The following is a 13,885-nucleotide window of genomic DNA, read 5'->3' as shown; positions in this document are numbered from 1 at the left end:
GATTAATTTGATTATTATGGTCAGGGACTAATTTGCATGCTGATACACGGATCAGACGATCAGGGGCCATGGAAACGTCCCGAACGACGGGCGGAGAAAAGGGAAAAGGAACGAGCGTCTATTTTCTTCTTCCTTTTCTACGTTCCGACCAGGTAAACGTTTGAAATTGCCAGAAAAGAAGATCGAGGCTGGGCCCGTTTCGCGGCCACCTTCGTCCAGTTCGAGTATTCTTGTTCCCCCGTCGAACGGCTGTTTAAAATATTAAATTTGATTACCGTTGTTTGATCGCGACCGATTCGTTTCTACCCCTCCCAGAGTTGCGCGCGGGGGTGATTTAGATGCTAATGCGGCGCAACGGTGACGAGCGGCTCGCGAACGTCCGGCGAAGACAACGATTGCCAGATGGGAGGGTGCTGGATAAATTAAAAGTCAGCGAGCCGGGACGCGAGACCCGAGTATCGTCGCCGGATAGTCGCGGTAAACGCCAACCAGGAAATTTACGAGCCAGAGAGGGAGAGAGAGAGAGAGGGGGGGGGGGGGGAGTGATGTCACGAAAGAGTTTTATTTATCCCACCGGGCGAACGTACATCACCAAGCGCGGAAACAAATAAGTATTTCGATGACTTGGCTTTGGTCCAACGAATGATCAATGGCCGTGTCACGGGAGCACGGTTTTCACCTTCGTCTGCGGAATGTCCGCCAGCGATGTTGGGAAAAAATCGGGGGCCAATTCTGCCGGCGAAAACAAGGCGAAAAATCTGGAATCGCGTATTTTCGAAAAACAACGTCGAACGTTCGTACAGTACAAAAATAAGATCGAAGAATTGAAATTCGAAGAGAAAAATCGTCAGAGAAACCAGTCCTACGAAACAGATGATGGAACGAGAAACAAAGTTCGAAAGATAGTTTTGTTTCCCGGATTTTCGTCTAATTTTAATCTACGGAATCATCCCCCGAATAATTCGACCACCCCGTGTACGGCCCCAGCCTGGCAGAGTGCTTTCTGTCCTCGGCCGGGTTTTCGTGCTCGCGATTCACTCGTCGCGTTGTCTGTCGTTTTTGTGTCTCTGTCGCGAGGAGCGAAACAAGCGGCGGAGGAAAACAGATTGAAAGGGAAAGAAGTAAAGGGCGGGTACGGGAATAAAGGCGAGGGTGAAGGTATATGCCGAGGCGTACGGGGGAAACAAAAAGGAGGGGGCTGCAGCACAATTGAAAAGCACAATTGAAATTCAAGATCCATATGCAAAGAGCCTCGCGAGATTCGTGGAGAGGAGGAAGAGGACCAGATGGAGAGGAGACACGGGTTTTAAGAAAGGGCGCGAGCGAGAGGCTGGAAACGATCGAAAGAGAGAAAATTCTGTACAGAACAAGAGAAAGAGAGAGAGAGATAGAGGGAGAAAAAGGCAAAAGCAGGTAATCTACCATCTCCTGGACACGTGGTATCCACAGACGTATCACCCTTTCGTGCCTTTTGCTGTATCTCTCGCGCCCGTATCTCTCTCCCCCCACCTGCGTCACCATTAGGACCCACATTGTTTAAATAATTGATTTAACATGTGTACATACATTATGCGCAAACATAATAACGCTATGTAAATGGTAATTCCAGCGATGGGCACCGTGCTGGCCCATCGTGGCGTGGGCCGAGCCACCTTCGGAACACCTCTTCCACCCCTCTCCGCAGACCGTTCCCTGGCGGCTCCCCGTGCCGCCCAGTTGGACCCAAAGATCGTGTGTGCCCGCGGGACCCCGCAGAGATCGGGGACTGGGGTTAAGTTTCCGAGCACCTCATATTTTTTCCTCCTCCCCAAGGCCCGCTCCTTCGTTTCCTACCGCCCCTCCTCCTCCTCCTCCTTCGCTTTCTCCCTCGCAGCGTTCCATTCACGCGTTTTCTCGCGTCTCGATCGGGACGAACGCCAAGGTGATTCCTCCCACGGTCAACTCCACCTCTGGTCCGCCAGAGGAATCCTCGGAAGATCCCTCGGTAGGAACGGTCAGGCCCCGATTCCGTGGCGCGCGACACGATCAAGACGTTTAAGGGCCGATTTATGTGTACGGATCGAGAGTCGATGGGAAGCGCGTCCACCGGTACGATTGGCATTCGAGATGGCCGTCGATACCGGTACCAAAGATCGCTCGATGGCCAGCGTAATTAACGAAGATCTCGGGGGTTTCGTGTCGCGCAGACGTAGAGCGAGACCGGATTCTCTATCGGTCCAGCGATGCTGCGCTACGTCCAGGCACGAATTTGGCGGAGGAGCCGAGGAACCGAACGGCCGTGTGCTCCGAGCACACGGCCGTGTTCGATGGGTCAACGACATTCTGGTGAACGGTTCGAGGTGCGATAGGATATGTCGGGGTGAAGGAGCGAGCAAGAGGGACTTGACCAGAAGGAAGAGGAGAAGAAGCGGAAAGGGAAAAAGGGGGAACGAGAATGAGAGAGTGAGAGAGAGAGAGAGAGAGCGAGGAGGAGAAAGGGACGAGAGGGTGGCAAAGAAAGAAAAGAAGAGGGAAGATAGAGAAAGGTAAAGACGGAGAAAAAGGAAGGCGAACGCGAAGGGAGGAGAGATTCTGACAAATTGGAAGGCCGTTAAGCCTTAGGCGCAGAGGTGTCGTTCGTTCGTTGCAAAGAGAAAAGATCGTTCGATGTTTGGCGAGGCGGAGGAGAGACCGGGGCGCAGAGACGAGTCGCGCGACACTCGTGTCAGGACGATCCCCGTCCCGGCATTTTTAGAGCCGAAATAAAGTCGAGAAACGTACACCGTTGTATATCCTCTGGACTGGCGCGCTCCTGCGATCGTAGGTGGTCTCCTCTCACCGGCAATCTCCGCGTCTCCTCCCTGTCTCTCCCGCCTCTTTAGCGTCCCTCTTTACCGATCCAAGCGAAACTCGTGCATCCCTCGACGAGGGGCCCGATTGCCTCTGGCAGGCGACTCGTACAAACACCGATTATCGGGACGCACACCTCGATGAGTACGCCAGATCGTCTCTATCGCGGTTCCCTTTGACCCGGCCGCTGCCGGTCACCAAATCCGCCGTCCCATGATCGATCGAAACCGCGGAACCGTAATAATTCCGTCCGGATCCTCCTGGAAAGCGCATTACCGGTTAAGAGATTGAATCGTCAGAGATTTACGTGGAGCACGATCGCGGAAAGGCAGGCAAGGCCGATCGGCTCGAACGGCGGGCAGGCACGCAACGCGGGTGAGTATTTCGACGGGCTCGTCTTTACGGACGCGGAGGTAGATAAGATCCGAATCGGGGACGGGTTTGCTCGACTTATATGCGAGACGTAAATTTCGCGGCGAGATAAGATCGGCCATAACCTATTTCCGGCCGAGGCCCAATCGAGCCGCCTCTCTCTCTCTCTCGCACGACGAGGGATCCTCCTCGCGCGCGTCCTGAGGCCTGCCCGCCGAAAAGGTTATTACCCAATCGAGGGAATCGTGGAACGTTCGAAATGTCACCGATACGGCTGCCATTCGTACAGCAGCTGACTACCACCGAGCGCAGCCATCGAAATTATACTTATACCGATATATCGCGAGGCCCAGCTCGATTCACTGGCCGCTGGTTAACGTCTCGAACAGATGTCGGAACAATTAATTGAAAAGGATCGCCGAATCTTGATCGCCGCGCGAGAGCATTCGGACGTCGTCGAGTTTCTCTTTAAAACTGTAATTACACGCTCGACGAGGGCGAAATTTCGAAGCCTGATTTCGCGCCCGACTGACGTAACTAATCCGCGACTCTGAACGAAGACGAGAGATCGTGTTCGAAAAGGTATGCAACGAAAGCACAGTGGTTCAGTCGTGGTATTTAAAAAGTCTCCATCGAGACGCTCATCTTTCCGGTGCGTCTCGCGCGCGTATAGTGAATGACAGTCAGGGACGATCTTCGTGGTATTGTGAAAGATCGAGGCGAACCGATCGTAGAACCGAAACAGGGAGAAAGAGCTTGGTAGCGCAGGTGTGCGTGGCGTGCAGGAGGCGAAATCGTAATCTTAATCGCCTCCGAGTAGCCGCTCGTCTCGGATCGGGCAACAGGTTCCCCCGCTCGCGCGATTCAATCGTGTCTTCGTCTGTACGCGTGTGCACGCGCGCGAGGGCAGACCTCTCTCCGTCTCTCTCCGCTACGAGCATATGGTAAGAACAGGCTCGTTACGTCACTCATCCATCTCCTTCGGCGACCCCGGCTATTGATTTATCGCCGAACCGGGCATTCTCATTTCTTTCACCCCGTCGGTGGTTGCGTGTGCGTGAGCGATCGTCTCCGATTAGAGGAACGCATTGTGCCCCGCGAGCCGGAATCGAGAGGCGAGGACGCGCGCGCTACGTAGCCCGGGTGAAAGCCTCTTCTTGTGCAAGAATAATTCGAAATCGAGCCCGTTTTTTACGATAACCCGTCACAGGGGACTGGAGTATCGATCTCTTCGCGTCGAGGACTCGCGTCGATCCTCCTAGAACCTCGTGGCACCTCATCCACCGATCCCAGTCGATCAACTCGAACTAGCTTCACCCTGAGGCGACAGATCCAGGAGACATTATCTACTCGCGTCGATTCTCCACCAGATCCAGAAAGAGAATCGTCTATCCGAGGACTTTACCGAATTTCACCCCTCCTTGCATATCGATGTCCCACTGCACGCGCCCTCTTCTTCGAATAATATGAAAAATCGTGGATCCCGCGTCGCGGTGCTTCCTCCTTCCGATAGAGGAGAGCTGCGGCCAGGAAGGAAGATGGATAGACGGATAAATGGGTAGAACGCGGTAGACGGATATATGGTGAGCCTGTGAGAGGGTGAGAGAGAGAGAGAGAGGAGACAGGGACGAGGACGAAGACGCACGATATCGGTGGAGTGAGTTAGGGCCGGCGGGCAACGCTATGCATACCGTCACACCCAGCGACACGCTCCAAATTTGAAATTTAAATTCGGTACGTCTCACGGGACCGCGTCGTACACCGGTTACCAACACACGCCTCGTTCCTCTGCGTACTCGCGCGTAGTGCGTGTAGCTGGGCGTAGGATCGCGGGCAGGACGGGGTGCAAAAGGAACACGGAGCGAAAGGAACATTGGGCGACGCCAGGATACGTAGCCGTTTTCACGAGGATCCGCTCGATCGTTTCCGTTCCGGCGTAAACACCCCCGGGAGTAGTAATCCGACGCTGACCCTGCGACTTGTCCTCCGCTCGCTCGAGACTGGTAATCATCTCGTTCCCGGGGCTAGTGTCAGCCGATGAACCGCGCGAGAAGGTCACCGTTTGACACGGCTCGTCGATCTACGAGACGATCCAGACGGCAGTGAACAGGTCTGGATAGAATCGCTGGTTAAAGCGATTCTTATTGAGCTTCACTTTCGATCTCGTTCCGTTACGCTCGCGATACCACGCGTTGCGAAGTATTCCTCGTGAAGTATCATCGTTGTGTATCAATGTGGAGAAGCGTTGCATCGTTGCGTATCAAAATGCATTCCACTGTATCGTCGGATTGACAACCGAGATACGCACCTCCTCTCAGACGTATCTTCCCTTTTCAATATCGAGTACGTGCCTCGTAGAATTCCTCCACATTCCTCCACGAGCGACTCGCGTTGCTTGACGCGCGTTGATCCGAGCTGGCGTGATATACGCGTTGCACGCGCCAAATGCATACCATGTCTGCTGCATCGATGAAACCAAAGTCGCCTGTCTTTCTCTCTCTCTCTCTCTCTCCCTTCCGTCTCTGATGTCTCTGCCTGAAAATTAATAGCACTCGACGATTATCATTTCGAGAAGTTCCCACCGGCTCGTTGTTTCCTCGATTCGCGTCGACAGACGGAAGAAACTCGACTCGACTCGACGGATCCTTCACCCGAGGCAAATCCTTCAGACGCTGCGACAGTGGCGCGTCAAATCCGCCGGCTCCATCATTCCGGAAGTTTATCAGAACCAAAGCGCCGAGGGTGGTTCGGATCTTGGCTCCGCGAATTCGGCGCAACCGAGGAGTACTTTCTCGAGAACGCTCGAATCAGGCCGGCGCGCGGCAAAGCCCATTACACACAATGAGACGACTTAGAGGAGAACCGGCTCGAGTGGGTTCGCGCTCGAGTGTCTGCTCGCGAGAGATTCACGGATACCCGCTCGTTACGAAACAGCCTGATCGAACGGTTCGAGGAAGCGCGCGAAAATCCAGCCAGATTGAAACAGCGCTGAAATCCACGTAACCGCGATAACGGATCATATAGGAGGATTAAAAAGGGTGAAAGAAAAAAAAGAGAAGAACGCATCGTTGATTCCGTGATGGCAGAATTTTCTCACGTTCCATTGACACGAGTCTCGCGGCAGTCACGAGAAAAGGGACACACAGCGGTGGGTGAATCCCCTTTCGAAACAGGCGGGAAATCTGCCGCGAAAATTCGGCGCGCGGGGGTTGGGCGATGGGAGAAATGGCAGAGGTGTAGGTGGGCGGCGGGACAATTATTTTCACCGACGCCCCCGTGTTTCGACGGTGTCTCGATGAGGTCGGATAATCGCGGTACGCGTGAGAGCCCCTGGGATTCTGCGTGGCTCGTCGAAGGCAGTCGGTGGTAGTAGATAGGGGGTAGCGACGATGGCAAAGAGAGAGTCGACGGGGACAACGGTGGCGGAGACAGGGGCTGCCGGCGGTGGTGGAAGAGGGTGAAGAGGGGCCTCGGATGGATTTTGCAGCGCGCAGTTTTCACCTTTGAGATCCCCATCCGGTGTGGCGCGGCGTAGCGTGGCGCGGGGGCGAAGGGGTGGGCTTGTGCACCCACGCCGCGACGGCTGGTGGTACTTTGGTCTAGGAATTCAAGGACCCGTAGTCTGGGGAGGGATCGACGACGCGGCTCGCGCGTCGGGGGCGGCGCGGCTGATGGCTGCGTGGCGCTGGCTGAACACACCGTGCGACGAGGACGCTGGGTATATAGAGTAATCGAGGGAAAAACAGAGAGAGAGAGAGAGAGAGAGAGGAGCAGCGCCGTGGGAGCGAATTCGTCGCGCGAAACGAAGGAAGAGGGACGCGCGTAGAAAAGCGGAGAGGCATTGAAGTCGCGAAAGAAAGAAGGGAAGAAAGAAAGAAGGATAGTAGTGGGAAAAGGGTGAGGTGGTTGGGTGCAGGCAGAGGGGGAGAATGAACGAGGGCGCAGGAAGGGAGCAAAGAGGGTTGGACTGATAGCGTCGCGGTGGTGGCGAACACCGTGGAACGAGGACAGAGGTAACGCGATAGAGAGGAGAGGAGAGCCGGGGCGCGGAAGCGAGAGGAAAAGATAGAGGGAGATTCCGAAACGGGGTGAAAGGCGCGAGCCGAAAAGAGACTCGAGGCTGGTGCAACGGAGATGGGGCGAGGAACGACGACAGGGTGGGTTGTGTGGCAGAGCAGCCGGAGAGAGCCGGTCGATACGACCACCACTACAAACGTGTCGCAGGACACGACGCGCAACCTGCCACGGCGCTCTGCTGCGTGTGCAACGATACGCGCCGCGGCGACCCTTCTTCCTCCCTCTTTTCCCTCTTTCCGCCTGGCCCACTCCTACCCTCGACCAGAGCTTTCTCACCCTTCTCGTATAGGACGAGAACGAGAGCCGCCGAGAAGCAAGGTGTTTTAGCACGGTCTCGAGGATCCGCCATTTTGAGAGGGAGTCGTTTCCCTCATCCCCTGCGGAACGTTGACTTTTCACGGTGAAATCTTTGCTAGGGCTCTCCCGCGCGTTTCGATACACCCACGAGAGTAGATTTCGTCGTGACGCGGGTTCGCCTTGACCGAGACGATCCGTACAACACGTATACACCGTAGAAACCTCGATTATCCGATTTGCACACACGAATCTGACACGTGCCACGCGAGGCGATCGTATCGCTCTATTATCACGCGTGAAACAAAAATCTGACGATGTTCCACGAACGGATACAAACTACAGCGCATACTTAATCATCTCAAATAATTACAATCGAACGAATATCCTCATACATTTTTTTCTCTCTGGTTACAGTTGTACTCTTGGACACGACGCAAGAGGAGAAGCTCGAGTGGACGAAGTATCCGTTCGGCACGGAAGCTAACACCCCGGGGGTAAGTTTCGCCATTAACGCAACGCAATCTCGTTTAGCCCCGTGTCGTTGCGGGACCTCCGTAAGAGGATTCCAGCGGGCGCCGTTCCACGTCTCGCCCGCGAGATCATCGATCGCCTCGGAAGTGGGTAGCAAGCGGCGGCGGGTACCTCGAGGTGGTCCCTCCGTCGCGCGGAAAGATAAAGCCGCGTTCAGCCGAGCCGAGGAGGTGAAAAAAACTGAGAAACGAACGCGGCCCCCGCCGCCAGCTTCCTCGCCCTCCGACACCTTCGCCGTGCGGTGAGAAAAATCCATGGGTCCAGCATGGTGTCCGCGGGGACAAAATGGACACGGCGGGTTCCGGGGGTACCAGAAGCACTTTATGGTCTCGGTGCGCGCGGCATACGTGGGCTCCCGCTGGCCGGTGCGCTCTCTCGGCGCCATGTTTGTTTTTCAGTTGTTAAGCGCGCAGCGGGCCGCCAGACAGGTTTAAATCAGCCGCTGCCTCCTCCTCCGCCTCCTTCGCCATCCACCACCTCCTGCTCTCTCTCTCTCTCTCTCTCTCTCTCGCTCTTCCCCTCTCGATTTCCTTCCCTGTCGTTCACACGCGAGCACCCCGTGCTCTTTCTCTCTTTTCATCTTGTTTCCCATCTTTATTCCCCCTCTGGGAGCTCTCTCTCTCTCTCTCTCTCTCTCTCTCTCTCTCTCGCTCTATCCGACTGTGTGCTCGTCTCGCGCGGGACGTGCACCGCCGGACCAAGAGTCAGTCCGCTGGGTAACAAATTGCTTTTTGTTTGAACGGACAAATTAGAGAGACGGCCGCCGGATAGGGGCGAGAGGGACGGAACGCGGCGGAGGAAGAGAGAGAGAGGATGCGTTTATTTAAACGTCGTAGGACGTACAGTTTCCTACGTGCATGTGTAATACGTTCGCGTACACGAGCGCCGTTGAAAATTTCACCGCGACCGGATAGCTCCTCCTGTGAGAACCCGCGTGTGGGTGTCGACCGCTAAATATCTACGCTTCGACGCGACGCGAAGTGATAAACCGCTCCGCTGGCGGTGCGTACGTCCGTTACTCGTTTAGCCTTCGCGTCGACCAGTCCTCGACGATGCCTCTTCGATTTTTGGGGGACAGCCGCGACGACCTTCGCGTTTGACCAGCGATAATTATCAGTCGCTCGTTCGTTGGTTCGTTCGTGAGCGAACGAACGAATCACTGGTCGATCAACCTCGTTATTCCAGTTGGAGGGTGGGACGGAAAATGGGAAACGGTGAAATCGGTACGGAACGAAAAACGATATCGGGCCGTACGTTTCTCGTCCATTTTTTTTTCTCTTAGCTTTCAGCGTCGATCGTTAGTGCGATGCCGCTAATCGAGCCGCGTAACGCTCCGTTTGAAAAGGTTCTTTGAGTTTCGCTGTTGATTTTTCTAGCTGCTAAACGTCCACCGCGCCCTCCTCCCCCCGTGGGATCACAGAGGAACGCGCGCGGGGCCTCGCGCACGGAAGCCTGATATTTTTCCCCCGTCGTTTTTTCCTTGAAACGGTCCGAAAAGAAAAAACAGTCCCTGCGCTCATCCTCGAGTACCCAGAGCTCACTTCGCACCTCCTCTGTCTATACCTACTCGGCGCCGCCATGATCCACGGAAGTGGAACAGTCAAATATACACACACTGGTAGCCTTTTCCACGACCTCGAGCCTGGGATCGTCGCGCGCGAGGTTCACGCGTCGTCGTTCGTAATGCCCGGTCGATGTTCGTGAAAAGCACGGTTCGAGGAGACGCAGGAGAGCAATTTATCCGGTTCGAGCACGGCGCAGTCGATGAAGGAGCGCGACGGTTACCCCCTGAAATTCTTGGGGGCCTTAGCTCATCGCGATCCGGCCGGATGACTCGAGGCGAACGTCATAGCGATTGGAAACTCCGTGTTCGACCGGCGTAAATAATTAATCGACGATTCGTTTGAGAATATTTACGAAGCCGTGGCCGCGTTTAATAGCGGGACGGTTTATTATTAAGACGCGACGCGGCTCGAGGAATCAGCATCGACTGCGAGAGTTTAGAGGCTAGGCGGTTTCTCGGATGATGGAAGACTTCGTACACCCGACCCGGTATTAATCACCTCGCGTCGTGTTCCGTCTCGTGGAATTCTTCTTCGTTGGTTTTCTCGGATCGAGTAATGGCTGCCGCGGAGGAACGGAGAGGAATCCTCTTAGAGCGGTCCAACTTCTTGATCCGCTTCGAACCGATGGCATTCCGGGGGAATCGCGTGGACCGAATGCGCGATAGATCCAGCGCCCGTTTCGAGCGGGGCGGCCATAAGTCGGCTCTAATCGGTTCTCCGGGACGAAGATTAACGCGTTCGAAGTGTTCCATCGGTTTGGTACGACTTTCATTTGTTAATTGGATTCTCGTTGGGGCCAGTTTTGGGGCACGCGCAGCAGCCAGAAGCATCGGATGCGATGGTAAAACCGTGGAGGAACGAACGCAAATACTATACACACGCGGAGCCGACAACGATCAAACTCGCGTATGCGCGTTTTATCTTCGCGCTAAGTAATGAAGGCCGTCGTTTGTACGCGGACGGAAACAAAATGGACACGGAACGCATTAACGGGAACGCGAGCTTTGAATTTTCGAGCTGCCCGCGTCGGATTCTATTGTTTGCCGGAAATATCAAATTGGAGTAGCTGTGTCCAAACGAGAGTATTGTTTGCGCTCTGCGTACTCGCGCGACTTAAAATGCTTTCCATACGTAGCAGGGGAACAATATAGTTCTCTGCATGGTACGACTACGTGCGTTATTAATTACAAAATAACAGAAAACAGTAGCACGCAAGAAAGATGAAACAAGGCTAACCCTTTCCACTCTACGAAAACAAAAATCGTTGCACACAGTGTTCTCATAGCATTCCTCCAGTCGGATATCGCGAGGGTTGAACGAAGATAAGAAAACTCGCCGAGAGATTCGGTCGAGCGTTGCATTAGGGTAAAGAGGGACTCCTCCGTAAGTTTCACGGGTTTGAATAACAGCCAGGAGAGGGTTAATTAACCGAGGAAAATCGAGGTCGTAGGGCGGACGGGAAAGAGGGGTGGACCAGGGTTGTTTACCGGTGTCCTTACGCCGTTCTAATCACTTTGCTTTCCGGAATCGGCGTCCAAAGTTCCCCGCGTAATAAGTACGGGCAGCGGGCGACGGCGGAGGGGTGGGTGCCAGGGGGTGGGTTATTAATATACAGGACCGTAGGGCGAACAGCGTCAGAACAAACAAGCCAAACAGAATTAGCTCGGAGTATTTGAACAACCTGATGGGGAGAGAAGGGTTGGCGTGCGTGGCGAAGCGAGACGTCGCTTTGATGGCGTTGCTGGTGAGCCTCGGAACTCGTATAAAGGGATACCGAAGATACTCTCCCTTTCTCTCCGCCTCCTATCCTCTGTCTTCGCGTACCACTAATCTCGGCCCGCAGGACCTCGCAAAGGGCCGCGACTCTGACCCACCCTCGTCCTCGAGAGATCGAGACTTTAAACAAAACCGAACGGGAGAAAAAGTGGAGGGGAAAAATACGAGGCTTGAATTAATTGAGAACGCTCCAGTTTCCAGTCACTCGATCAACCAGACGGATTGTCTCCGTCCTTTTTTTACCACCCTTCGGGTTTACCTCGTTTCCATCTGTGACGCGGAAAGGGACGCGACCTCGTCAATCACCGGATCGCCTCCCTTGATATTCTTTCGCGTTATATCTCCGCGTTCTTGTGCAAGACGCAGACTTCTCTCGCGAATAGATCGCGCCACTTTTTGCGGAAAATTTTCTATCCGCGTAATCAGCGTACTTTTTCCAGAAAAATTCTATCTGCGTAATGTAAAGGCTATATCACCTTCTTTAGTTTTCATATCTCTATAAACGAGTGCACGCACTTTTAATTTATCGTATCAGTGTAAATGTTTTATCTATCTACGATGGGAGCCATTCGTCACTGTCTATATATATAACTGACCAACATATCTTGACAATTGTTTAGATACCTGCTATGATCCCTAATTGCCTTCGCAAGAGTTTCAAAACAATTACCGCAAGAATTGCATCCGCGTAAACACCTATTCGAACACCAAAACGCTTTCTCGCTAGAGTGCATCATTTCTGAAAATGGTAAAACAATTTTCTATTGGCAGTGTTCCTTTATCTTACAGTATCGACCAATCACGCGTCCAAAGTACACGTTCCGTATCGTTCTACAGCGAAGTAATTCTCGCTGGCCGCTGTTGGTATCAAACGGAACGTCCCGGAAAATGATGCCACTTGCCATCGTGGATGGAACTGTGGCACGAGTCTCGTCTCGAACGATCTTCCCGCGAGCGAACCATAAATAGTACCCCGTCCCCGTCGTCGATATTCGAAAACGTGCCCCGTCGTTGGTAGATCGTCCACGATCTTTCCTCGAAAATTTATCGCCGCTCGAGACCGTTTCCCGGTGTCGTGTACCGATCGACGTCGCGTAGGAGAGGGCCCGGGAACGTTTAGAAAGTCCAATAAACAATGACGGGACAATTTCGGGAAACACAGGTCGAAACGGTCCGCCCGTGTACTTTATGCGCGATAGTTCGTTAGATGTAAATTATCGAAGGTATGCACCCGGCGTGTACCAATCGAGCGACGGCCGATCAACCGGCGGGAAACATCGACGGGAACTCCTCGTGGCTCGAGTCACAAAGAGGCGCGCGACGCGATTTATCTCGACACGTAGATAAAAAAGTTTTCGATGGAGTCCGAGCCAGGCGGATTCGGCGTTAAAAGGAACGGAAAGTAGGTGGTGGAAGCGGATGGACGGCTCGATCGAGAGGGCTCGTCGCGCGGTACCGTTCCAGGGAGGGGGGGATATTTAAATCATTTCCCGCCCCGGGAAACGTAGAGAAGGGTATTCAAATGCGGGCCCTCGGACGGCGTTCACGTCGTGTCAGTTTTCGGTTTCGTTTGACTTTCGAAGCGGCCACGTCGAACGGACACGAACCAGTAACGAACTAACGGTTCTCCATCGCGATAACTGGTCCCCGGTTAAATATATATACAGGTATAATAAAAAGAAGAGGACAGAGAGAGAGGGAGAGAGAAACGCGGAGAAATTTGGCTTCTGAAAGGGGATCCTCCGTATCGCTGGCTGATCGTCCGACGAGCCGACAGCCAAGTTCATCTTCGAGTCGATGAAACGTGGCGATCGTGTCTGCAATTCTGGCGAAAAGGTCTACTCGAGTCGCACGTGGCACTCGAGCTTCTATCTGACCGTTTCATCTCGCGTTTCCTTCATCTTCATCCTCCTCGACCGACTCTCTGTTCAGCTTTCGTTGGAACGACTTGCTGCTCGTCCTCCTCCTCGCGCTCCATCCCTTTCTCTTCGTCCTCTTCATTCTCTCTCTCTCTTTCTCACACTCATTTTCATCGCTACCTCCCTTGGTCGTTCGCCCTCGCCTCCTCCCAGCCCCGCGGCTCATCGCCGGTTACCCCAGGCTCGTCTTTTTAACCGCGTCCGCGGGCGTATCTGCATCTAAATGCGCTCCTCGGATGCGAAATTCTGAGGACGTCACGCGGTGATATGTGACTCGGGTAGCCGCGTCTTCGGGGGCTCTCGCTCGTCAAGGATCGCCTTCCCGGAATGCGAGAACCGACGCGCGAGAAAACACTCGGCTACGAACGGTACGCTCGCGGCCGCGCGTAACCGCGTTTTGCATACCGGTAGCGAGGAGGGCTCGTTGGGTTCCACGCAAATTTTTGCAAACGATGAGTCACCCCATCGCCACGTTCTCGACACCACCTCGAGAGTCCATCGTCTACCTACGTCTCTTGT

The 13,885-nt window shown here is 54.1% G+C and overlaps 1 protein-coding gene across 20 annotated transcripts in view; it reads left to right on the top strand.

Annotated features, from left to right (window-relative positions):
• The window catches only part of Eph (Eph receptor tyrosine kinase), a 90,104-nt gene that overhangs the window by 42,831 nt on the left and 33,388 nt on the right, over window positions 1–13,885 (top strand). For all 20 annotated transcript variants that reach the window (XM_076902089.1, XM_076902090.1, XM_076902084.1 and 17 more), the window contains exon 4: window positions 7,990–8,069. In XM_076902089.1, the coding sequence (XP_076758204.1) occupies window positions 7,990–8,069 (80 nt within the window). The remainder of the gene's footprint in view (window positions 1–7,989; window positions 8,070–13,885) is intronic.

This window comes from Xylocopa sonorina, chromosome 9, assembly GCF_050948175.1.
Source record: "Xylocopa sonorina isolate GNS202 chromosome 9, iyXylSono1_principal, whole genome shotgun sequence".
Taxonomy (NCBI): domain Eukaryota; kingdom Metazoa; phylum Arthropoda; class Insecta; order Hymenoptera; family Apidae; genus Xylocopa; species Xylocopa sonorina.
Note: the sequence above shows the minus strand (reverse complement) of the source record. Positions and strands in the feature narration are given on the sequence as shown.